The sequence below is a fragment of the Scardinius erythrophthalmus genome (assembly GCF_964197995.2).
Source record: "Scardinius erythrophthalmus genome assembly, chromosome: 24".
NCBI classification, from domain to species: domain Eukaryota; kingdom Metazoa; phylum Chordata; class Actinopteri; order Cypriniformes; family Leuciscidae; genus Scardinius; species Scardinius erythrophthalmus.
In genome coordinates, this window is record NC_138244.1 from 25,532,650 (window position 1) to 25,560,493 (window position 27,844).

Sequence of the window (27,844 nt, forward strand, 5' to 3'; positions counted from 1 at the left end):
TAGCTCGATTCAAAACTGTAAACTTGTAATAATGTTTTTAATTCCAGTGGTACTGGTGGATTTCCGCGGGAAATTCGAGCATGCCTTTGCGTCATTACGTCACATCTGTCCACATAAAGAAGGGCTAGTAGGGTATGACTGTGAGGATATTGGAGGTGGAGATTTATAGCCTTTTCTCACAGCACTTGATATAAACATCAATTTGATGGCGGATCCAGAAAGGCACAAACGACAATCACCAGTGACAACTGGAGATTCACCCGTTGTAAAATGCAAAAGACTTCGGACTTCATAGTGGCTACAGAAAAAAAGAGACTGCAACCGGCCCATGCGAATACAAGGATAAATATCGGAAGGGCATTAAATGTAGTTACGCAATGCTGATGTTGTTAAAGGGTTAGTTCACCCAAAAATGAAAATTCTGTCAGTAATTACTCACCCTCATGTTGTTCCAACCCCGTAAGACCTTCGTTCATCTTCGGAACACAAATTCCGAAAAAAATATATTTTTGATTAAATCTGAGAGTTGTCTCACTCCTCCATAGGCTTCTAAGGGACTGAAACTTGCTGGCCCAGAAAATGTATTAAAGACATCGTTAATAAGGTCCAAGTGACTCCAGTGGCTCAATCTTAAGTTTATAAAGCGACGATAATACTTTTTGTGTGCAAAAATAAACAAAAATAACGACTTTAATCCACTTTTCATTTCCTTCTCTCTGGGCCTCGAGTCTTTTCACGTAGTGTTTAAGCGTAGCGCTTCTGTGTTGCACGTCACCACGTAGGCTCACTATTGGCCGACGCTGGTCATGTGTGATACGTGGTGACGTGCAACACAGAAGCGCTACGCTTAAACACTACGTGAAAAGACTCGAGGCCCAGAGAGAAGGAAATGAAAAGTGGATTAAAGTCATTATTTTTGTTTGTTTTTGCGCACAAAAAGTATTCTCGTCACTTTATAAACTTAAGATTGAGCCACTGGAGTCACTTGGACTATATTAACGATGTCTTTAATACATTTTCTGGGCCAGCAAGTTTCAGTCCCTTAGAAGCCTGTGGAGGAGTGAGACAGCTCTCAGATTTAATCAAAAATATCTTAATTTGTGTTCCGAAGATGAACGAAGGTCTTACGGGGTTGGAACAACATGAGGGTGAGTAATTACTGACAGAATTTTCATTTTTGGGCGAACTAACCCTTTAACATTAACAATTTTCAAAAAAAAAATTTCATTTGAGGTGATATGATAAGCGATCATTAGATTTAATCAGCACGGTTTACTGCAATGCTTTTTTCCCCTTAGGTGGTCAGAACAAAAGTGGATGTTACTGAAATGGATGTAAGTGAAAATTCTTATGTTGGTCATACTTCCAAAAGTAGAATCTTTGATTCCGAATGCCAGTATCCACACCGGAGCGGCGACTGACAGCCGCACATTCTCCTCAAAACATTGGATTCATCCGTGCTGTGCTGTGCCGAACCACAACCCGCGAAAAGTTGATAATTCCGCGAATAACTGCAATTGCAGATTCCGAACAGAGATGGCGACAGAGAGGAAAAACTGCAGACTGCAGCTTTAATATTAATATTCATTAAAATGCACAAAACAATAAATAAAACATTTCTAAATGTTTTTTTTTTTTATGCACCAGATGCACATCTGTATTCATCTCCATTTCATTTAGTTATTCTCACAGAACCCAGTGTTTCACTCTTTAACAGACACAGGTCAGGATGTCTATATGGAAGAGAGGGAGGCGGGGGATTTTGCTCCTAAAACAGATGAAACGCACCACGTCCAGCAGAAGCCGGTGTCCAGAGGAAAGCTAGAGGCCCGCACAGAATCCATACGGGTACAACATCTCCCTTCTTGGTAGCAACTACTAAGATGCTACCAACCTATTCTTCCAAATCCATGCTTGATTATGAATTAAATCTTGAGTATAGAATTTTCTGAAAATGTAAAAAGCATGTCATCATAGTCATTAGTTAAATGATGAATATAGACGTCAGTTTGTAGGGCAACAGCTAAAAATCTGAATTCCTCTGGAAATTCTAGTGGGGTTAAAAAAAAATTGGTTTTTGATCTAGGAGTACAAAATATGTGTCGTAATAAGCCTTTCACGTTTTTATTTTCTGCAACATAAATGACAGTTCTACCTCAAAAGTGATTTTTGACATTTCTGAGGGTTTAAAGATTAAATCTGAACAGTTCTATTGATTCATATTTTCTTATAAAATCTAATGAAATAAAGACATGTTCTGATTGTTTTCAGGGGAACAATTTAGAAAACCCCTCAGGATTGATGTTTAGAGATGGGAAGAAGCGTATCGACTATATCTTGGTATATAAGAAATCCAGCCTTCAGGTGGAGAAGAGGTGCACGTTTGAGAGGAACCTGCGGGCGGAAGGTCTAATGCTGGAGAAGGAGGTATAGAACAATATTTTAACTAGATGACTGTTGTATTTTAACATCATTTGTTTGGATTGACTCTTATCGTCTTTAAGGAAAGAACATAGAACCATCAGTTCTACCAGAAAGACTCGGGAGGCAAGAGAACGTATGAATACAATTTATTTAACAGTTTGTATGCAAAATGAAATGTTAAAGTTCTTTGGCGTAGGCCCCGTCCATAATCCAAATCCGGAGGGTAGAAGACACTTGCAGTTCCTGCCTGAAGATGAAGGCAGGGGCGGAGCCTACCCCAGATGGATGGACAGGGACGAACCTGGTGGTGCTAGGGAGGATGGGGGTGAACACCGGCGTCAGTTTCTGCGAACGTAGTAATGGATGTTAACCGGGCTTACAGTTTTTCTCGGTCGCTTTGGTGCATTTCTCATAACACTATTTACATTTGCACAACAGTTAATGCAGTTCTCAAAACAATTAGTACAAACTGCAAAACCTAGTTGATAACCTGCAAAAGCGTGTCACTTGCTCAAAATGGATAGCTCATTCCTCAAAAGCAAGTATTTATGTCAATGAAAGTGTCAGTGTCATCAAAATAAAAAGTCCTGACACCATCGTTTATGGACAAGATAGTCAAATGGCTTAGTCATGTTTTCATTATGACAGTTTACTCTGTAAATGTTTTCCAATGATAAAAGTCAGATCTTGGTGACACTACCTGAAAATGCTCAATACAGCACTAAATACTATTTGCACAGCCATTTGAAAAAATACAGTAAAGTTACACATTACTGTATTTATGAGGTAACTGAGTACAAGACACTGAATATATGTATGTTTCACATTTTTACTGCATATGCTCTTTGCAATTCTAATTTGTTCACAGCATTGTGCAAAAGAAAAAATACACCATTATTTACAACAAACATAAACTCCCTTTGGGTAAAGCTGTGCACAACTGTAAACAATATTGCAGTAGGCCTATATACTGTATTGGAACTGAACATACAACATACATAGGACTGTAATCATTCATGCACATCCAGACGTTCCTCTCTGTCTGGTCACATAATTTAATCTACATCACAGCGAATATAATCTCTTGCTCAATTGCAAATTGTTCAATTTAGGAGACTTTTTCAGGATTTTTTTTTATTTTTTTATTTTTTTTTTATGACAGATTTTGACAACTAGTTCAACATTTTTGTATGTAATGACTCAAGCAATGAAATAAGGACTATTAGTTTTATATGGAATGACTATTCAGCATTCACAAGTATAGTTAATTTTGACTGACATGACATAAGCAAATGATAATGTTATAAAACAGCAGAGAGTTGTATGAAAGCATTTGATGCTTGTCCAAAAGCATTTGCAATTTGTTGGAAGGAATGAGAAACTGCTACTATGATGTGCACAAATGACTAAATGTTGTGGAGGTTGAACTAACTGTTGTGCAAATGTAAATAGTGATGTGAGAAATGCACCAAAGCGACTGAGAAAAACTGTAAAGTTGTCGAGTGGTGATTGGAGTAGAACTTGCGCTAGAGCTCCCATTTCTTTTGATCAGTTTTGAATTCCAGTAGAAAATTCTCCAAAGTCTTACTGTCTGCTGTCTGCAGGATGTTGACTTTTAATGCTTCCTGTCTGAAATGGAACCTCAGAAGTAAAACTCTTCACAGACAGCCGCTCTGTCTCTCCTAATGTGATGTGAAGACAGGAAACCTGACTCATAATTGATTCTAATAGAGTCTGATGTTAGCATGTTGCTACGGTAACTGCAATATTCTAACAAACCTAATAAATACATATTGTTGCTAACTACATTTTGGAATAGCCTTCATGTAGCAATTTTGCATTGGTGCCTACATGGTGCTTACTAGGTTTTAGAACAAAACTAATGGCTATCAGTCAAGAGACAAAAAGGCAGGGGCGAAGCCTAACCCTGACGGATGGACAGGGAACAACCTAGTGGTTGTGGGGAGGATGGAGGGGAATGTCAGCGCCATCAACTGCGAACGTAAAAGAGAGAATTCAGTACTTATATACTCCAATGTTCAAACAGTGATTGGCCAGACCAAATAATCATGAATGAATGAATGATGTGGCATTAGAGTCTTCCTGGTAGAACTTATACTGTACTAAACCTATAATTTCTACCAGAAAGACTCAGAGGACAGGTGAAAGTTTACATGGTATTTATTCCATAAAGTATTAACAGATGGTAGTATGCTACAATGATTCATGTCTAGTTGTATAGAAAATCTCTTTGTCATAGTTCTTAGTTCAAATTGTGCAGATTACAGATTGATGCAGATTCGGCAGGTCTTGCCTGAAGATGAAGGCAGGGACAGAGCCTACCCCCCAAATTAAATTCGAATTGATACCCACCAGCTGAGGCTTCTCTTAATTGGAATTCCTAAAATAGATTAATCATATGACAAATTAAGGAATAATAATACATATTTATTAACAAATGAGTGTATAAGCTATGGGCATGAGTTTCCACGTTAGGCAGATTAACACACAAAGACTATGGTGTAACTTGAAAAGCCACAGTAGGTCAATTTTGAGAAGGGCAGCGATAGGCCGGTGTACAATAAACAATAATAGTCAGTCTTACCTGTTGACCACGATAGGCCATGTTATGTGGAGGGTCCCGATAGGCCATGTTATGTGGAGGGCCCCGATAGGCCCCAAAACCTTCAGTGGCCTTTAGCACACCTTACATCACAGGGGAGAAATAAATATGTTTCCTCCCTCTCTGCTAAACCCTACTCCTTCAACCCTCACGGACCGCCAGAGAGGGATATATTTCCTGAATGCTGAGACCTCGCTTCTGTATCTTCTCTACGACCACATCACAGGTCAGAGCATAAAAGAGAAAGGTTTCTCTTTCTCCTTATCACAGATGCCTAGTAGCCATTGACCCCATGCACCATCCGTGTGCTTTGTGGCACAGATGGCTATATGTGTGGCTTACACAGCTTTTTTTAGGGCTGCCTCAGTAGATATTACCACTCAATGGGTAGGCCTGGTATCCCCGCAGCATCTGTGTCCCAACACCCTCCTCGCCGCTTATGCCTTGCCATGAGCCTCAAGGTGGTAAAGCAGAGTAGGCGACTCATTCGATAACATCTGCCTCAAATCTTCCCACCTGCAACCCCACGAGAGAAGCCAATGTGCTGCTTCACAAGACGTGATCCACGAGGTACAAACACTTGACTCTCACCCCACAAGAAAAGAGTCAAGCGGGAGGGGAGCTCCCTCACTGTGACAGTGAGTGCATTCAGCTCTCTCCAGAACCAAACATGCTCGCTCTACCAAGACGGGAGCATTCATAGAGGTTGCAGCACTAGGCTAGAGAGCTCGCAAGCAACTCTTCAACTGGGGCACCCTCACATATTGCTGCTCACACAGCCCCTCCACATGCAAATGGTTCGACTACATGGGAGACAATATAGGAGCTGAATACAGATTCCTCCATGTTCTTGATACTATCTGGGAGGGATAAAAGGCTCACAGACTTATATGTGGGGCAGCGGAGGAGGCGTTTTAGTAACATTTGCTCTCAACCAGGTCAGAAACAGCCACAGAGCGGTTTTATGAACCAACATGAGAGCAACAGAGCTAGCAGGAGAAGCCCAAGTTCCCCATGATCAATCCCACCCTGCCGCCTCGGAACCACGAGGTGTAGAAGCTTGACTCTCATCCCTTAAGAGAGAGTCAAGCAAGGGTGGAGTTTCCCACAGCGAACTTATCACAATGAATGCATTCAGCTCCCTCAAGATCCGAATGCACTCTGTGCAAACGCTTGATTCTCATCGCTCTAAAGAACTGATGACGTGTAATCCAGACGCCCTTTTGTAAGCTCAGGCGCTCCATTTGACGTCATCGGACTGTGTTCATTATTACAAGTTTGTGTGTCTTGTGTGGTTTCTTTGGTAACCAGTGTTCTATATTAGTAGCTGAACACCTGAACTTTACTTTATCAAACCTACTTTTTTTCTCCCAGATCTGTCATACTATTTTTATACTGATCATAACTCTGGCACTATTTTTTTTTTTTACCTCTACATCTCTTCTGTAGGTGTGCTTGTAATGTCAGAACATAACTTTTTCCAAACTTGCTAACAATATTAGCTTTTCCTAGTTCTGCCAGTTTTCACATATGGAGTCTAAATATGTTTTGACAACAGGGTAATAGTGAAATGAGGGGCTTAACCTTCAGGAAATGTTGACCCCCGGATGTCAAAGTAATTATTTTTTTCTTTTTTATTATTTGTATTTGTTCTGATAAAAAAAAAGGCTCAGAACCATGTTACCACTATAGTTACACTTAAAGGTACACTATGTGATTTTTGGCCCTCTAGGGGCATTATCTGTTCAATAATCTGTTTTAGATTTAGCGTGCTCCATGGCATAACCTTTCTCACTCATTGTGACAACTAAACTATGGCACTCCCACACCATGTGTCAAAATTGCCAGAGCATCTTTTCTCTATTTATGGATATGACGAGGCACGTGACGCACGTACTGTATGCAATTTCCCATGAAAACCATCCTGCTAGGTCTAAAATATAAACACTTATCATAGTGAATCAGTGAAAGACAAAAACACATATTGGAAGGATTAATGATATATTGACTCATTATATAAATTTTGTTAATTTTGAACAAAAAAAGTTACATAGTGTACCTTTAGGTAACAAGTGAGTTGGTTGTTGATTAAGGGCTTGCTAGTTTGGAACCAAATGTTTATTTGTATTTATCAAATTATATTTCTTATAAATACATTTACATTTTTGAGATACACGCAACGAGGGGAGAGAATCTAATGAAAGAATTTTAAGTGGTTGTACAGACATTAGATGTGTTTAAAACTAGCTACTTTTCAATGTTAATCACAAATGCAAAAGTTCTCGTTCTAAATAATATGAGATCCAAATGCCATGGGAATCTGGTACCCGGTTGTCACGTTTGGTGGTTGTAATGAACGCACGATGATAGGAAAATATACAGTAACAGAGACAGTCTTTAATAAATAAGCCCCCTCGTCCCTCCAGCTTAGCCTCAGTTAGTTGTTCCTCTGTGTCCGCCACAGACTTCCGGGTCTCCGGATCCACCTCAACCCTCCACCCCTTCTGCTCCATTGGGCTTCTCCTTCCCTCTGGCTTCCCAGTTGTACTCACTCCCTCCATCTTTGCCTGGTCTGCCGAGCCCCCATCTCTGCCTCGGTCCCACGAGCCAGCAGCTCCACCTTGGGCCTCTACCCACCCTGGTTCCGCCTCTGTCAGTCGGTCTCCGGGTTCAGCCAGGGCATTCAGCCAAAGCCCCACCCTGGCTCCTCCCACCGTTAGCTCCACAGTGGTGTCTCTCTCCATGACTCCTCCTCCTTTCTGTCCATCACCAGCTCCATGCCCTCCTCCAAAGCCCCCTCCCTCCACACTCGAGCTATCAATTACGGCGAGAGGACGTGCCTTCCGGGAGTGGGGAGTACAGTTACGGTTATAGATTCTTATTCTGATATTTCCTTTCTTTTTTGTTTTAGTTCCTGTCTCCCTGCTGTTTAGTTTTGGTTTTCTTGGTCTCTGATTATGTCCCTGTTTGTTTCTGTGATTAATTATCATCTATCAAGCTGTATCTTATTTAGTTCATGATCATCCTGTGCATATATACTCTCTGTTCAGTTAAATTCTTTTGTCGGTTATTGTGGTTGCGTTTCCAATGTATTCCTGATTAAAGGTCATTCTAGTTAATTCTTCGTCGTGCGATTATGTCATACACAGACAGAGTAATCAGCAGAACTAAGAACAGGTGAGGAACTAATTAGTAACTATGGAAACTATACCAGAAACACAGGCAAAATGGGAACAGCGAAAACAAAAACAAAACACAATGAATCTAAACAGAACTAAATATAACCCTGACACCAGTAACTTACAACCCTTTTTAATTATTAATATTTATATTGAATTTCATAAATTTTATCTATTGAATGTAGGTGTTTACTTAATTACACAAATCAGAGTTTTAAAATGTATTCAGATGCAAAAATTAAATTAACATCTCATATAAGTTTAATAGAAAATAAAACCAATTTTATAAATTCATATTTGACAATCAGCATTTTCTGAAGGTTAAATGCCTCTTTTACAAAAAAAACAAAACAAAAAACTTTCAGACAATATTTGGTACCCTCTTTTTGAGCAGAGTCTGCTACTAACCATCTAACTAACTAAATAATCCAATAAATATTATAAAACCAATACATCTTAATTATATGCCTATGTTTATAATATGCTGATAATGATTTGTCTTTCACTTTGACAGCCCTCATTAACCAACAGTGATATCCTGTTTGTGAAGATCCATGCACCATGGGACACGCTGTGTAAATATGCAGAGCAAATGAACATTAGAATGCCCTTCAGGTAGAGCTCATTGTCATTGTACTGTGCTAAACTTCATACTGTAAGTAAATTCAATGTGATTATATTATATATATGTATTTTACAGGAAAAAGTGTTACTTCACAGACTGGAAGAAAAAAAATATGGGAAGGTAAGATAATGCTGGTAGTTCTTACTGTTCTGTGTTACTTTCCACAAATATGGTTGGGAGTTAATTATTTCATTTTATTTGCGTTATAGTCAAAAACTCATTCAGTACTTCTATTTTGTTCATTTACGTGAATTTTAATTTGAGTCAAACTGTAGCTGTGGGGAATAAAGATTTTATTAAGTTAATTAGCTTGATATTTGTTGTGTGTCTCAGGGACTAAATCAGGCTTGTTTTAATTTGCATAAGAAAAGAAAACTCTAGAAGGGACTTTAAGTTTGAAATGGAGAAACTACTATTAAACTACCTGCTGTTTTTTTAATATTGGAGACAATAACACTTTTTTTGACAAATGCACATGTATCTCTATAGTCAATTTCAGCTGAGATTTCGTCAGTTGAAAAGCTGGCTACCCAAGAACCCTATGAAACTGGATAAGGAGGCATTACCAGATCTGGAGGAAACTGATTGCTACACCGCCCCCTTCAGCAGGGCCAGAGTGCACCAGTATGTTCCTCTTTCATGACCTTGTTATAATCAAATCTCATGTTTTCTCGAATAATCTCATATAGGCCTACTTTATGACAGAACAGGCCTACTTTATTAATAGAACAGATGCAATTACATGACACCTTTTGCTTTCTGGAAATATGATACGGTAATTAGATAGCTGAAACCACAATTCTGCAACCTTCATCAACCAATGAATGGAATTCAGCCTCAGCTGACCCTTTCATGATGGAAGCACTTTAGATCATGTACTTGATGTACTTGAACTTGATGACTATTTGTGAATGCACTGAAGTCACTGCTTGCTGACATCCTCTTTACAGATCAGAGATCATTTTAAATGCATGACCTCATAACTGACTGTTTCCTCGGGTAAACTAGTGTTTTGTTAAGGAGGTGCTATTAGTAAGGGTTTATTTGAGGTTGGATAGAGGTTTTGTGTGCACAGAAATGTTGGAATTGGGCAAGCAGGGTTTAATCTTTCTTTTCAAAACTTTAAACAAATAATAGATCATAAAAATATCTAAAATAAACTTTCTGCAGAATATCATTATACAGGAGTTTTGACAGCAGCAAAAGGGAGAATCTCATGAAGGTTTCAAGGAATATATATATTTTTGCATTATAGAAAACAGTATTATTTATAGAATTTATTAACATAGATTTTATTTACAATTGTATTTTTGAATTTTTATAGTTTTATTTTTCATTTTCATTTTAAGTTAAGTTCAAGTAGTTTTGAACTGTTGTCATTTTTAGGATTAGGGTTATGGTTCTATTTAGCTTTAACTTAGTGTTACTTTTTTTTTTTTTTTCTGACCATAAATTTAGGTAGGGCAGATTCTGGATCTTAGCGCTAGTGTATGATTAAACATTTTGTAAGCTTTATATTCTAATAGCTTTCTAATTATTTCTAAAGCTTCTAAAAGCTTTCTATTCTAACACATGCAGACACACTTTTGGCAGAGGTCTAACGTCCTTGAGTTATTCAGCCTGAGGGTGGCACTCTAATGATGATTGACTGGCATGCATAGAATGCTATCTTAGTATTGCCTTAATGTAGTATTTATTGCTTCCGAATGTTGTTTTAGAATGTTACAAGTTGTGGAGGAATTCCAGTGAGGAAAAGAAAGTCAATTCTATTCTCAGAACAAACATAAAACTACAGAACGTAGCACGTTTAAACTTTCATTAATTTGATACGAAGAACAGTTTCCAAAAGTTGGATTTCAAATTTCCGAAAAAGTTCGCTTGTGCACGGAGGCTCCGCCTTCTTTCACGTGGAAATCTTTTCTAGTTCATTTTTCCTCATCAGTCCGTTGTGATAAGCCGTCTGTAAGTGAAAACATGAACACACTGGAGGAGCTGCTTTATAGTAGAAAATTAAGTTCTTCTTCACTTCTGATGAAACGAGACACTGACACTGTTTTTCATGTTTAATACGGTAAAGCTGCTTGGTTTTAAGCAATCTATTGTATAAAGTGCTATATAAACGTGACGTGAATTTACTAGTGTGCCGAATTACAGAGCTTGTGCAAACATATCCACATTGCTATGATCATATGCTTTTCTTATGCTTTTTTTTTTATGCTTGCGGTTTTCTCAATTTTATTGTGTGTTTATTTTGTTACTGAGAGGACTGTCTACAGCACATTTTTATCTAACGGTCGCTCTCAGCAGTGTGGGCAGCGTCAGCAATTGGCAAGACCACTAGAACTTTGACCACCAGGGACTGCTGGACTTGGGACCATCAGAGATGGGTCCTCCAGTTTCAGGAGCTTCTAAATCTGCTAGACCAATGGATTTGAGCCCTCCTGACTTGGGTCCTCCAAGACCACTTAACTTGGGACCATCAGAATGGGGCTTTCTGGGACCATTGGACTTGGGGGCTCCTGATTCGGGCCCTCCTGGATCAATGGTTTTGGGATCTCTTGACTCGGCCTGGCTGGGCAAATGGGCTTGGGGCCTCTTGACTAGGGATGGGTACTGCAACCCGGTGTTAAATGGGCCCCAGGGATGAATTACGAAAGACCGCTGTATCGATAAGCTCAGACGTTATCGGTTCTGCTGTCTGTAAAAGAGAAACTAAGAAAATACACATACTATTTATTATTGCTATAAATACGTTATCTTGCAAATTCTATCTCGCCAGCCATTTCTATATCATTGTATTTCTTGTAGATCTGCCGTTAATTTGTAAATGAATATATCTTAATTTGCAAATAAATGTATCTTAATTTGCTAAAATTATACTTAATGGTCATAAAATAGGCTTTGTGTTCTTAAAGCAAAATTTGCTAGCACTTTATTTTACAGTCCTGTTCCCCATGTACATAGTATGTACTTAATATAGTAATTGCAATAACTAGGTAATAACTAGGTACTAAACCCTGATCCTACCACTAAATCCAACCATAACCCATGTAGTTACCTTATATAACCGAGTATTTTCTTAGGTAAGTACACCATAAGTACATGTAAGTGCACGTACCATAAAATAAAGTGCAACTCATTCTGATTCTGATTCCTTACTTTTGATTTTGAGGTGCAACATGACCTGAACATGTTCTTGATACAGTAGGTTCTATGAGATTCACCAAGGAAAAGAAGCCATTCTTTAATGTATAATTTTTTGTCTGTATACTGAGACAGCTGGAAGTAATCCACACAATCTGCTCTGAGCTTTATGTGTTGGGTCAGCTCAGCTGCAATCCTCTCTAATTTGATATTTACACTGACATACTAAATATCTGAGTTGTGATCTCTAGGCTGCTGTAGCGTAGTAATCTTTACTCTATTCAGTCAAGTAGATGAATGCATGCAACCTACTACACATTTGTGTATTAAAACAATGTACTTTATTTTCTTTTAGCTTTACCATCAACAACAGAGAGACATTTTTCTCAAACTCAACCAGAAGCAGAATAGTACATCATGTACTACAGCGCACAAAGTATGAGGACGGGAAGTCTAAGATGGGTAAGAGGTCAGCTTAATCACCCCTGAAACCATCTTCATCTAACATGTCATGCACATATTTTTCCTCGCTCCAGTCTCTATTATCCATCTATATCATATACACAATGATATACCATGTCCTCTCACACATCATCTTTTTATTCAGTAATTTGTATTAAAAAGACAATAGTCATTTACAAAATTGGTTAAATTGCAAATAATTTATGTTAAGTTTTTTTTCCCCGTTTGGCTCATACAAACAGCTTCAGATCATATTGCATTGTGACATCATTTTCGTCATGACATAATAATAATAATAAAAATAAAAATAATCACTTAATTCCATCACTTAATTCCCAAGAAAATGATGTCACAAGGTGGTCAAATGATAGATAGATAGATAGATAGATAGATAGATAGATAGATAGATAGATAGATAGATAGATAGATAGATAGATAGATAGATAGATAGATAGATAGATAGATAGATAGATAGATAGATAGATAGATAGATAGATAGATAGATAGATAGATAGATAGATAGATAGATAGATAGATAGATATAAATCTATAGATATAAATATAGATAGATAGAACTCTAAATCCCCCATAAATCCTGCTCAATCATGCGACTGCAGCTCAGTTTAATGTCCTAGTGAACTCAAAACATCGGCAGCAAATGAGACATTGTTAACAAATCTGGCTTTATTAAACCTGAGAGTTTTAATCAAATGAAGCAAGGTAATAGCCAACCAGCTCTTTGTTAAAAGAAATCTGTCTCCATATAATATGCTTGGTCAGTAATGCATGTTTTGTACTCAATATGAGGCTCACAATACAAACATTTAATAAAAACTTCTCAGGTTACGTATGTAACTTGGTTCCCTGAGAAGGGAACAAGACGCTGCTGCATCATGGTTGTTGACCCTATGGGAACGCCTTCAGTGTGTGCCAGTGTCTGAAGCACATGGAAAATCATGGCAATTCTATTGGCTGGCAGTGGTCAGGTGATTGAGCGTAGAAGCGTCATCAAGACCATAAGAGTGCACCTACGTCATGGAATTCCCAGATTCTGTTTACTTGAAGAAGCTGCGCAGGCATGCATAAAGTATGGCACAGCAACGCAGTGTCTCGTTCCATCCTCAGGGAGCGTTCCCATCATGCGTAACCTGAGACAACTCAATGCTGTGCCATGGTTGCTGATGCTATGGGAACATTAATACCCTCGCCACCATACTGAAAAATGCCTGCCTAAAAAGATTGTTAAAAGTATGTACAAGCACAGATCCTGTGGGCAAGCAAAATAGATTAACCCAACAGGACCTGGAAGTCTAGGATTTAATCCATATCCCTGCTGTAAAACCCTATGAATGTGTGTGGAGAGGCTGCCCTGCCACAGCACAAACATCCTGCAAATATGCACCCTTGGATAGCACCTTAGAAAAAGCCATACTCCGAGTATAGTGAGCTCTGATGCAAAAGCCAGACCGCATGCCTCATTGGCAAAAGAAATCGCATCAGTAATACTGTGTGACAAACACTGCTTGGTGGCAGCAAAACCTTTGCTGCGCCTTCCAAACAGACCAACAGTTTATTAGATTTACACTACAAGCCCGGGTGGTCAACATAATTCCTAAAGGTGATGATACACTTGGCAACTTTTTGAGCAATGTTGCCGTCAACGGGGAACCAGGTGAGACACAGGGCCCACGACCGATCTAAATTATTCAGATATAAATTTGTTGCCCATTCTTAATGGGAAAGTGCCCATTGCCCAGCAACATTGCTCTAAAAGTTCCTGTGTATCATCACCTTTAAGGGCCCTGACTGGATACAAATGGTAAAGCCTCTCCTGCTCCGGTGAGTTCAAATGGTAAAGGGAGAATGATGAAAAGATGAAAGGTCGAAGAAGACACAGAAGCTCCTACAGAAGACGTGGGAGGTGAACGTGGCAAGCCGAAACACCCACAGGTAACAGCCCTGATGAAAGACGCTCCTGCAGGAACTCTAGCATTGAACCAACCGGGCAGTGGACTGGGTCCAAATGGCGCTGATCGAACCACAATGCAAAGAGATGCCACTTCAGGGGATATGACTCCTTGTAGAGGGAGATCTAGGGTTACAAATGTTCTCAATAATCCTGCTTGAGAGACCCGAATCTATGAGCTGTTCACTCTCAGGGGCCAGCCCGCAGGTTCCAAATCTCGGGTCAAGGGTAAAGATAGAATAGCCTTAAAATGCCCCAAACGATGCCCCCAACAGCCGAGGTGTCGGGACTTCTATTTCCCCAGGTTCCCGAAAGGCAACGATGGTTTCTCAGACCTGTCTTCGCCCTAAATGGCTGAGACTGTGTGTGGTGCCCAGGCCCCCAGTCCTTGTGGGGGGGAATATGGGCAGCCACACTGGCCTTAGCTAGGGCCAGGCCGAGGCTGTCTGATTGAGGCCTCCGGCCCTTGGACATGGTGAGGGATAAACTGCTGAAATGCTGTCATTTTTTTTCTTAGCCGCCTTAAACCTTTGCCAAGGTATCGCCTTGCCAAACAGGCCAGATGGCGATATTAGGGCATCTAGCAAAAAAGGTTTTTACCTTTTCCTTTTCTTAAGACCGGTCTTGTATTCTACAACACTACAATTTCATATCTTCTTTTATGTTCTACAGGATAAAAAGAGAAAATACAGGTTTGGAATGACATTTGGGTGAGTAAATGATGACAGAACTTACATTTTTTGGTGAACTTCACATTCACCACATTTATTTCAGGCTTCTGAAGATGCTTATGAAAATTTCAACCAAAGATGAGCCTTCTGTCATCATTTTCTCGCTCAGAAGTCATTCCAAACCAGTTTGCTCTTTTCCATTCACTTACAAAGAACGAGGACTTAATATTTCATGTTTAAAGACAAAAAAACAAAATGACAGTTTCAAAAGTGTGGTTCATTTGACTCATTATGGCCCTATCATGCTATTATAAACCAGTTTCATTGATTAAATTAAGAATGATCTTACTCTAAAAGCGATGCATAAAACACTTTGTTTTAAATAAAACACATTTTTACAATTTTTACACAGTAGGCATACGTATAAAATTACATCACTGTCTGTATAAGATAACCAAAGTAATATTTTGAAAAACACAGGTAAACAATGGTAAAAGTTTCTTTTTTTTCTTCTTTTTTTTCAACTATTCCTAGTCATTCCTAGTATAACTTTTCCCACATAACTTGTGAGACGACAATTGAGTCATCGGTGAAGGATGGCTCCTGAGCATTTTATACCATTTTGTCTATAAAGAAATGGCCATTTCTTCATCCACCCATTTGTATAAATCCATTTTTCTTTTTAGTATTCCAGTCCTTCACCACATACTCATCAAGCCTTAAAACTCCATTCATTATGATCAGCACTAATCACATTATATAAACATCACAGATACTGAAACTGTCCCCGTCAGTCAGTGTCCCCCATGGTCCTATGTGTGAGCGTGTATTTGCATGTCTCTGCTGGTTACACGGTCTCCGTCTCTCTGCAGCTCCTCCGTTGTGTTGTCTGTATCTGCTTAATTATTATGGCCATCACGAGCGGCTCTTCATGGGCCAGTCAGGGAGTTCATGGGAAGGTGCGTACAGTACTGTACATTCTCTGTTGTATGGGCACACAGGGATGCCCAAATATCATCACATCTCTAAAAGTAACATCAGCAAGACAAAGAGATTGAGAGAAAAAGTGACAATGAGTGATTTTTAATGCCGTTTTGGGTAGAATCTCACAAATTTGAAATGTCCAGGTCAGATTTCACCACTGTGCAAAAAACAAAAAAAAACAAAAACATTTTATGACATGCTACCAGTGGAATATACAATATTTTGATTTTTTTTTTTTTTTTTTCTTGAGAATGTGATTTTTCTTTTTGTGCATTTCTGGCATAAATATTTAATATTTTGATTTGAGTTGCAATTATTTTAATATATAGAAAGAAAGGTTTTTATGCAGTTTAGCGACTGGGAAAATTACCTTTTATTTATTTGTTTTTTATTAATTTATTTTTTGGATATCTGAATATGACCTGGACATGTTCTAAACTGTTTTCGAGATTCATCCATTTAGTGAGTTATGGGGCCTAGAGCTTGGTCCAACGTAAACCCCCTTTTGACGTTTAAAAAATTGTCAAGACTTACTAAAGACACGCAGCGATGCAAAGGTAATTTTATGGAGAGTATCTAAATAAATCATGCAATCTGATTTACTAAGGATTGCGGTAGTCAATTTAGTTGAATTTGCGCCATTATTTAACGCTAAAAAAAGCATGTCTCAACAAGTTGTTGCGCTTGACATGCTGCGATAGTTTCAGCTAGGAGGAGGCACCTCAGAGAACAGATAGAACAGCTTGATAGGACTCATTTATTTGGAATGCCAGAGAAAGACATTTTCCGAACATATCGTTTGTTGTTAATAGATTACCCCCTGCAACTGATTATCATCGACTCTGCTTTTTGGTTTGCTCTATGCTAATTTGTGCAGCTCTTGGTATATTCTTTAATTTGAACATGGTCAGATCACCGGCGGAACTTTAAACTCCATCTGCACTTTTATGGAATTGCGGTCTCACGCTAATAAATTGACCTGTTTAGTAAATCTTTTGTCCGCATCCGATGTGTTTTAGACAGACTTACAGTATAGAGACAGAACTAGGCAATTTAATTAGACAAATGCTCAATATTAAATTGATATTAAAGCAAGATTTAGCTTTTTTTCTGTTTTCATACATGTGTTTTTGCACCATAACCAAGGTGGGAAATTAACACTGCAACCTCCCAAATGGGTTATTTTGCCTTATCTGCCAGTCACTATGGACATATATTTCCTATATTTCCATTTCATATAAGAAAAATTGGCCTTTGACAAGAAACTATTGCAGGTTCTTGTTGTAAAAAATGTATTATATCTCACAAGCATTACTGAATGGTTGTTTGTTTAAATGTTCAGTAGCGCTTGATTGAAACACACATGCTGTATACTGTAAACCTCTACTGTATGAATCTTAAAGCATTCAAACTACAAAAGACTTATAGAATTGCTTATATTTATAAAGAAAATGCTTTTCATATGCACTGTAACTGTTGAAATCAAATAAACTTACAACTTTTAGTAAGGTAATTGCATAATGGACATTTTATTTATTGTGAATATCTGTTAGTGGACTTGGTAAAAATATTTTATTTTTTAATTCCATGACTAAAGTCAAAATTTTAAGAATCCCATATTGATTCCATATTCGCCACTGTTGTTACAGAAACTCTGCAGTGTTATTTCTACTTTTTTATTATTAAATTAGTATCCACTTGTTAGCAACTTAGTATTGTGGATATTTCTCATTAAAATAGCTTTAGCTAAATTAATTTATTGTGACAATTTTGGGCCATTTTCCATCCATTTCTGCTTGCAGCTATTTGATGTAAGCTTAATCACATTGCTGAAGCTCACAGCTTACCAGGCTCTCACTTGCAGCAGCATATTGAAAGCAAGCTCCCATTTCTGCTGTTATCTATCTGTAAATGAGTTTCCTGCTATAAACAGGAAGTGGGATTGATGTTACGTTAGCAGCAGGTCAAGCTAATCAAGTAGTAAAATCACAAAATAAATCCAGTCAGATGCATACTGATACACAATTTATTGAAAAACAATGTGATTTTATTTCTTAGCACATAAAAACCAAAACACATAAAAACATACACTGGAGGATGCGACAAGTCACTCCAAACACCTTAGTAACCACACAGAATAAATTGTAACATTTTTATGTACAAGTTTACTATGTGCTGGATGATGAAGATGCATGTGTTATTAAGGGAAATATTACCCTATCTTACTACAGTGTATATCTGAGCTTCATAATAAGTAAATAAATACATAAAACGTTCCCTGAGAAGAATCGAGAATCGACACATTGGGAAACGGCTTCAGCGTGACTCTTCTGACTCACCTCTGATAGGTCGAAGCAAGTCGTTCTCAGGAGCGCAGGAAGTGTGGCCAAGGGATGCAGCGTCTAAGGAACAAGGGTTACAGTCTACACGAGACGTTCCCTTTCGAGAGAACTCGCGCTGCGTAGAGAATCAACACATTGGGGAACGAAATGCCCACTGCGCCACACTGATTAGTATCCGCCCTGGTGTGAAGCAATCTGGCACACTCAAGACGAGAGACCTTGTGAATCTGGTGTAGAGGGCAGAACCAGTTTATAATGTTTTATGAAGATGTGTGGGGAGGCCCAGCCAGGGGCATCACAGACCTCTTGGAGGGAGACCCCTGCTAGCAGGGCTTAAGAGGATGCCACTCCTCTAGATGAGTGGGCTATTATCAGGAGAGGCAAAGGCAAACCGTGCATCTCGTATGCTGAAGAAGTAGCCTCTACTATTCATCTGCTAATAGTTTGTTTAGAGGCAAGGCAAACCCTTCTTAGGTGACCCAAAACACATAAGCAACTGGTCTGACTTCCTCCAGCTCGAGGACCTGTGTACATAGGCCTCCAGAGCTCGGAACGGGCATAATAGATGTAGCTTAGCTTGGTCAGCTGACACGTGCGGTGAAGTATGAAATGCCTGCATGATCACAGACCGTGCCACATTTGAAGGCACCTTAGTCACAGCCAGGTCTAGGGTGGAGAATGGCTCTCACTCTGCCAGGAGTGAACTTGAGGCAAGAGGGAGTAACAGATAGCGCCCGCAGGTCCCCCATTCTCTTTAGGGACGTAATAGCTAGCAGAACGGCTACCTTCAGGTTTACAAATTTCTCAGACACCTCATCCAAGGGTTCGAAGGGTGCCAGGGATAGCCCTTCAAGAACCACAGCTAGGTCCCACGTGGGGACCCTGGTCTGGACGACAGGCCTCATCCTCCTAGCTCCACGAAGGAAACATACTATAAGTGGGTGTCTCCCCATAGTGCCCACCCCTAGAAGCGTGTGGAAGGCAGCTATGGCCGCCAGATAGACCTTAAGCGTGGACTGGGAGAGCCTGTCAGAGAAGCAATTCTGGAGGAACTCCAGCACTGAAGCCACTGGGCAGTTAACTGGGTCCAACTGATGTTCTCTGCACCATAAAGTGAATACATTCCATTTTAATGCATACAGTTTCCTTGTGGAGAGGGCTCTAGAGTTTAGGATGGTCACAACAACCTCAGTTGAGAGACCAGCATTTATGAGTTAGTCCCCCTCAGGGGCCAGACCCAAAGCTGCCACAGCTCTGGATGAGGGTGATATATTGTGACCCCGGCCTGAGAAAGAAGGTCCCTCCTGATCGGAATTTGCCACAGAGGGCCTGCTAGAAGAGCTATGATGTCTGAAAACCATAAAACCATACTTGGGCTGGTCAGTACGGGGCTACTAGGAGCAAACTGACCCGTGCTGCTGGATCCTCTCTAGAACCCCTGGGAACAGAGTAATTGTGGGCCTCTGCCACTCCTGCACCATGGTGTCCAGTCCCAAGGAAGCTGGATGCATGAGGGAAAACCAGAGCGGACAGTGCGTGTTCTCGTGAGAGGCGAACACATCCACTTCCGCCTGACCGAACTTCCTCCATATCAACTCTACCGTCTCTGGATAGAGTCTCCATTCCTCGGGCCTCAGCCCCTGCCTCGACAGGATGTCTGCCACCACATTTTTGTCCGCAGGAATAAACATTGCTCTGATTGAGAATAGTTTGCCCTGGGACGTATTGTCTGTTCACACTAGAACATGATGGCCTCTGAGGTCCTGAAGGAAATGTCTGAGAGCCAGAAATACTGCCAACATCTCCAGGAAATTGATGTGCCACGAGAGATGGTGGTCCTTCCATTGACCCCTTGTGTAGCGGCCCTCCATGACCGCTCCCCAGCCTGTGAGGGATGCATCCATGGTCACTATTTTTCTTTGACACGGTGCTCCCAACACAGGGCCTTGGGACAGGAACCATGGTTTCTTCCACATGACCAAAGAACGAAGGCACCTGCGCGTTACTTTGATCGTGCGAAATGGGTTCCCCCTTGGGGAAAACCCTCTGGTCCTGAGCCACCACTGCAGGGCCCTCATGTACAGCAGGCCAAAAGGTATCACGTTGGATGCTGCTGCCAGAAGACCCAGAACCCTTTGAAAATGTTTGACACTGATGGCCTGGCATAGCTTGATACTGGTGACTGTAGTCATGATGGTGTTTATACAAGCAGGAGACAACTGTGCCCGCATCATAACTGAGTCCCACACTACCCCCAGGAATGTCATTCTCTGTAGAGGAATTAGTGAACTTTTCTTGACATTGAGTCTCAACCCCAGGAATTTCAGATGGTGCAGAACAACATCTTAATGTTGAATCGCCATCACCTGTGACTATACCAGAATGTGTCAGTCGTTGATGTAATTCAGAATACAAATGCCCTGAGCTCTCAGTGGAGCTAGAGCAGCATCCATGCATTTCGTGAAGGTGTGAGGTGACAATACTAGGCTGAATGGAAGAACCTGATATTGGTACACCTTTCCCCCAAAAGTGAACCTCAGAAACTTTCTGTGATGGGGAAGGATGGATATGTGGAAGTACGCGTCTTTAAGATCTAGATGCCAACTATACCTATTATCATGAGTCAGATCAGGTCCGAGGACTGGTTTGTCACAAAAATAGGTATAGTTAGCATCTTGAATCTGAACCTTCTCAGAGACTGATTCAAAACCCTGAGATCTATTATACATAACATTTGCGTTTGCTGGATACCTCTGGCCCCAGGCCTTTTGTAGGGGGGCATGAGAGGCAACATTCTCCTTCTGCTGTTGCAGGTGCGAGGAGCTGGCGGCTGCCTCATGGGACTGCTCCCTGGTAACAGACCCACGAGAACTGGAACGACGGCAGTCAAATGAGCTGTTTGAATGTAGCTGACTGTTGCTTCACCTCCTGAAACCTCTCGACAACAGTATTGACTGCTTCGCCGAAGAGGCCAGAAGGTGAAAGCGGGGCATCGAGGAGGAAAGCCCTGTCCTTCTTCCCAATGCCTGACAGGTTCAGCCACAGGTGTCTCTCCATAGCTACTAATGCTGCCATGGACCATCTCCTTAGTAGCACGGAGAGACAAGTCAGCCGCTCGATGAAGTTCAGTAATATCGTTCTCTTTTGAGCCCACAATAGATAAAAATATACATGTACATTGGGGCTCGATAAACAGGACAAGAATGACTTACTCCACGATCTCGACACCTCGGTGTGGAGATCAGTGAAGAATAGGAGGCTCCGGCATGAAGGCTGTGACAGGGTTTTTCAGGAAGCGTTCATCTAGCTTGCTTTTTTTTTGGCCGCTTCCTGATTTTCTGATGGCCATTCGATATTTCATTTGGCCACTGCCCTGGTCACAACCTCCAGCAGCTCCTCGAAGGCAGGAGAATGAGGTGATGAGTCCTCTCCTGCCTCGATGCCCAAAATATCTAACTCCTCGGAGCCAGATAGTTTGAGCATCAGGTCCTTGTCCTGGGTGGAAGAAGCCGCAGAGCGGGTGAACGTGACTGATGGACCTGGCTGCTGATTGTTGAGAAAGGGCCAAAGCCGTCTCAACATCATCCACCAGCTCCATTTGCAAACCCCATGTGTGAAGACGCTGCGCCGCCTCAGCAGACGCGAGTCCCAATCCATGGGGAATGCGAGCCTGGCCTGATTCATATAACAGGGCCTGGCAGGAGCGGAGCATCCCGAGAGGCAGCAAATCACAGTTTGCACAGACAGCACCCTTGAGCGCTGCCGGTGCATGTTCCACTCCCAGACAAACAACACAGAGTGAGTATGTGTCACCCTCGCTCAAATAACGCAGGCAAGGGGACGCACACTGCTTAAATTGCTTCTCTTTACTCGCCATATTCTTTATATATATATATATATATATATATATATATATATATATATATATGCACACTCACCTAAAGGATTATTAGGAACACCTGTTCAATTTCTCATTAATGCAATTATCTAATCAACCAATCACATGGCAGTTGCTTCAATGCATTTAGGGGTGTGGTCCTGGTCAAGACAATCTCCTGAACTCCAAACTGAATGTCAGAATGGGAAAGAAAGGTGATTTAAGCAATTTTGAGCGTGGCATGGTTGTTGATGCCAGAGTATTTCACAATCTGCTCAGTTACTGGGATTTTCACGCACAACCATTTCTAGGGTTTACAAAGAATGGTGTGAAAAGGGAAAAACATCCAGTATGTGGCAGTCCTGTGGGCGAAAATGCCTTGTTGATGCTAGAGGTCAGAGGAGAATGGGCCGACTGATACAAGCTGATAGAAGAGCAACTTTGACTGGGAATCGTTTAAATGCCACGGCCTACCTAAACATTGTTTCTGACCATGTCCATCCCTTTATGACCACCATGTACCCATCCTCTGATGGCTACTTCCAGCATTATAATGCACCATGTCACAAAGCTCGAATCATTTCAAATTGGTTTCTTGAACATGACAATGAGTTCACTGTACTAAAATGGCCCCCACAGTCACCAGATCTCAACTCAATAGAGCATCTTTGGGATGTGGTGGAACGGGAGCTTCGTGCCCTGGATGTGCATCCCACATATCTCCATCAACTGCAAGATGCTATCCTATCAATATGGGCAAACATTTTTAAAGAATGCTTTCAGCACCTTGTTGAATCAATGCCACGTAGAATTAAGGCAGTTCTGAAGGCGAAAGGGGGTCAAACACAGTATTAGTATGGTGTTCCTAATAATCCTTTAGGTGAGTGTATATATATATATATATATATATATTATATATATATATTATAGCTTCCACATCACCGTTAAGAATGACGTAATGACGCAACACCAATCGAGATTTAACTAGTTCCATACAGACTTCAGATGTGTCACGCTGAAGGCGTTCCCCAATGTGTCGATTGTCAGCGTAGTGCGAGTTCCCTCAAAAAGGGAACTGGCATTCACTAGTCGCTGTGGCTGGTGGGTGAAAAAGTTAATTTCCCAACCTCACCGTTGCATTAGGATGTGTGTTACATTTTAGAAGTCGAAACATCTCATTTGTGGTGAATGTGGTGCAACTGAATATTTTATATGAAATTATACATTGTGTGTTTGAAGGTTGCTAGACTTTTTACATCGCTATTTTATTTCTGCAAATCCTTGAATTGCATTCTTGCAATATAGAAGCATCAGACAGTAAGACATCAGAACTGTCATTCTGGGCACTAAGATGCAAAATTGAAGCCAATATTGAAGAAAAATAAATTCATGCTAGTTTTTCTGTTTCCATCTATTTTTTAGGCATTAATCGGTTACTTGGCAACAGCACATATGAGGCAGCGTTTCCTCCACATGAGGTAAAATGAGTTAAATTTATTACCTGTCACAATGTAGTTTTTACCTCTATTTTCTTACTGTTGAAGTTTTCTTAGGTGATTTTGAAAACTATGCTATTTACATTTTAGGGAAGTTACAAAAGCAGACATCCGATTAAAACCCATGGGGCTCAAAACCACAGACACCTTTTGTACGAAAGATGGGCACGCTGGGGAATCTGGTACAAATACCAGCCTTTAGACCTCATACGGTAAGAAAGGCACTTTTGGGCACATTTAATATGCTGTCTTAACAAATGGATGACTTTTTATTTTTAAGGAATTTGGGAAACTTTTTCTTTTTTTTTGGCATATCCAAATACCTTTTTTTTTTTTGTCTGAATAAATTTTTACTAAATAAATAAATGAATAAATAAAATATATTATAAATAAAATATATTTAGAAAAATAAATGAATAAGGACACATTTGGACACTGAATATATATATATATATATATATATATTTATATGCACAAATCAAGCACTGATGTAAATAAACCGGATATTTACTATGATGTCTGTACAAAATTTATTTTAATCAGTTGAATTGAAGTGCACTGTGAATATAGCCAGTCCAGAATATACTGGCAAAGTTTTTGAGTCTTCACAACAGCTTCCAGTTTGTTTGTTTGGGGCTTTTTCAAAAAAGTCTGAAAGTTTCTGAAAGGTTCTTGATGACTCAGAATGGCAGTGAAATCCTGAACGAAAATATTTGCAGTGTGAAAACAGCTTTAGGGCCCTATTTTAACGATCTGAAACGCAAGTATCAAACGCAAAACGCAAGTAACTTTGTGGGCGGATCTCGGGTGCTGTTGCTATTATACATGCGGGATAAATTACTCTTGCGCCCGACGCAAATCTAAAATGGGTTGGTCTGAAGTAGCTTCATTATTCATTGGTGTGGTTTGGGTGTAACGTGAAATAAACCAATCAGAGCGTCATCTCACATTCCCTTTAAGAGCAGGCGCGTTTGTTCCATTGCGGATTGCCATTTTAACGGCGGATTTGCCAGGCGCACGCCAGGAGCGGTTCACATCCGAGGAGACCGACGTTCTCGTCAGGGCCGTAAAAGACAGAGAAGTGACATTGTATGGGGATGGGAGAAACCCACCCAAATAAGTTTCGGTTAAACAGGCGTATAATAATTTGGGTAAATGTGTAAGCTAGATTAATGCCTATTTTTTCACTCGTGTGGAATATTTTTCTTGTAATTATGTATGGTTGGCAACTACTGCGTCTGTGTAGATGAGATAAGCAAAGTGTATGCGCGGTGTGCACACGCAACATTATGGCCAAGCATGCGCCCTTAAAATATCACCTGAATAACATGCGCAACGCGCCACTGACTTTAGACTAGGTTTTTCCTGGTCTGTGGCAGAATTGTTTTCTGGAACTGCAAAATAGCATCAGGGAATGTTTGCGCCGGAACACGCCTCCTCACGCTGAACTGTCCCCGGGAGCGCAGATTCATTCCCTAATTTACTGACGTGCGTCTGTGGAGGGAAAAGTCCGCTGTGCTTCGGGTGCAAAATAGGAATGATACATGCGTTGGTGTACAAAATCAATTGCGCTGGGTGCAAGATAGGGCCCTTAATCTCACTAACTCATTCATATGTGCAGGACTGTGTTGGTGTGGCTGACCGCAGCTTCCTTGTGTAAATCACAGCTGTAGTCAAACGTGAGAGAAAATGCAATCTCAGGTTCATAAAAATCGTATATTGACGCTGGATTAGAGCCCTCTCCTTTTAAAGTGGAGAGAGAAAAATAATTGCGATGGTGATGTGCAGACACAGCAACTCTCTGCTGGTAGCTTCTCATCAGTTAGTGAGTAAGGTCACACTCCATTTGTGGAATTATGTAACTGCCCTGACCCGGTATATTTTAAGTGAATTACATGTCCCTGTTTTTAAGTCACCTTTCTGCCTATTAATCTATGTATCTAGCCTGTGCATCTGGGTCAATAATGTTTTTTTGTCTTTTAATCTATTAAACTATTTAAAAACAAAATGCAATTCATATCAATTCACTGTCATGGTTCCCTTTCAAGGGAACTTGAGTTGTGTCGAAACACTGTGGGAACGCCTCTGCGTGGCTATATGTAAAGCGCTTTGGTGGCCATAGGTCTGTGAAAGCGCTATATAAATGCAGTCCATTTACCATATATATATATATATATATATATATATATATATATATATATATATATATATATATATATATATATATATATATATATATATATATATAAACTTTATAATGGTGAGCGGACAACATTTCAATAGTGTGTTCATCCCTACCAAATCTACATCATGGGTGGGGATACATGTGTATTGTGTGTTGTTCGTTTGGGAGTGCAGCATGTTCAGTCAGCCCTCAAGGGGGCTGAATATGAGCATTATTGTGAGACAGTTGAGAACGATGTGCTGCTTGCCACGTCCCTTCGAGTGGAGTATCTTTGGGGAGACACCCACTAATAACTCGTTTCCTTTGTGGCACTTTGAGGCCAGCAGTCCGCACAAGGGTGCCGACATGGGACTTGGCTGTTGTACTAGAAGGCCTCTCCCTAGCTCCATTCAAGCCCACTGAGGAAGTTTCTGAGAATATCTCTAAAGACTGTCTTTCTCCTCGCTATTTCGCCTCTCAAGAGAATTGGAAACATTCAAGCACTTTTGGTATCTCCCTCGTGCCTGGTATGGTAAAGGGTTTTCTTCACCCTAAGACCAGGTTACGTTTCTAAGGTTCCTACTAATATTGTTAGTACCTAGAGTACTGCAGTCCTTCTGTCCTCCTCTGGATGTCAGACCTAGAGAAACCTCATCTGCCCTGCCCAATTAGGGCCTTAGATGCTTACGTCCACAGAACTGTGGAGAAAGTCTGAACACTGTTCGTTTACTTTGGGGTACCCACAAAGGGGTGCCCGGCATCTAAGCAGAGGATGAGCAAGTGGGTGGTCGAGGCCATCTCACTTGCTTATTAGTTGGCCAGTCAGCCTTCACCTTTGGCTGTATGGGCCCACTCCACTAGGAGTATGGCTGCTTCCAAAGCATTACTGTCAGGAGTTTCCCTCCAAGATGTTCGTGATGCGGCAGGCTAGTCCTCACCACATACATTCCTGAGGCTTCACTTGCTGGACCTCGGCTCCAATCCAGGGGCGCAGGTGCTTTCGCCTAGATATGCGCATTGATTTCACACAGACGGACACTTGCTCTTATGGCGGCGTGGGTATTAGCGCTCCCACAGTGTTTCGACGCAGCTCGAGATCCCTTGAAAGGGAACATCTCGGTTATGTATGTAACCCTAGTTCCCTGACGAGGGAACGAGACGCTGCGTCACCCTGCCATACTCCCAGCATGCCCATGATCAACTTGTTTCAGGCGATCAGAAGCTGACGTTGTTTGGTTCAGGTGTGCTTTATAGTTTCCTGGTCGATGATGTCACATGAAATTCCGTCACGCCATTGGACTGGTTTCATACGTGCTTCATGACGCAATCACGCAGAGGCGTTCCTACAGTGTTACGACGCAGCGTCTCGTTCCCTCTTCAGGTAATTAGGGTTACATACGTAACCGAGACGTTCTGTTGTGTTTTGGACTTTTATTTTGTATTCATCAGTTTCTTTGGTTTTCTTAGTTTAACCCTCAGAGGTCGGAGATCACGCCGGCGTGATCTGCTCGCTTTTTTCCTTATGAGTTGAATTGAGACCCAAAATACTCTTTTGACTTTGATTTTACAAAACAAGTTTCATACATCAATCGATTCTGTTAAATGTGTATTATTTTTGTGTATACTCACAATAAAAACAAAGTGTTATGCTTTTTGCCAAATAAAGAAAAATAAACGTGATGCGAGTTCTGCCTTCTATCTGCCAGTGTCGTCCATTCTGAAACGCGTCCGAAAATGAACAATAACTCAGCGAATACTCAGTCAAACAGGCAAACAGACATACAGGCATGAAGCTTGAATTCTCTTCTCTTAAATGAAGTAATTTATATAAAAAACAAATATTCTCATGTTGTGAAATCTGTATTAAAAGAGAGCGATTCCAGTCGA

General features: G+C 40.6%; 2 protein-coding genes across 2 annotated transcripts in view; both read left to right on the forward strand.

The window, feature by feature from the left end:
- LOC308684620 (anoctamin-3-like) overlaps positions 1-1,872 on the forward strand; it is a gene marked incomplete at both ends in the record, with an annotated part of 38,347 nt that extends 36,475 nt beyond the window's left edge. The window contains one exon of the mRNA XM_081355885.1: positions 1,718-1,872. Coding sequence (XP_081212011.1) covers positions 1,718-1,872 — 155 coding nt within the window. The remainder of the gene's footprint in view (positions 1-1,717) is intronic.
- Positions 1,873-2,295: 423 nt separating this feature from the next.
- ano3 (anoctamin 3) overlaps positions 2,296-27,844 on the forward strand; it is a 106,324-nt gene continuing 80,775 nt past the window's right edge. Inside the window, exons 1-7 of the mRNA XM_081356111.1 lie at positions 2,296-2,427; positions 8,741-8,841; positions 8,927-8,971; positions 9,341-9,475; positions 12,351-12,457; positions 23,720-23,775; positions 23,884-24,005. Coding sequence (XP_081212237.1) covers positions 2,302-2,427; positions 8,741-8,841; positions 8,927-8,971; positions 9,341-9,475; positions 12,351-12,457; positions 23,720-23,775; positions 23,884-24,005 — 692 coding nt within the window. The 5' untranslated portion in view covers positions 2,296-2,301. The remainder of the gene's footprint in view (positions 2,428-8,740; positions 8,842-8,926; positions 8,972-9,340; positions 9,476-12,350; positions 12,458-23,719; positions 23,776-23,883; positions 24,006-27,844) is intronic.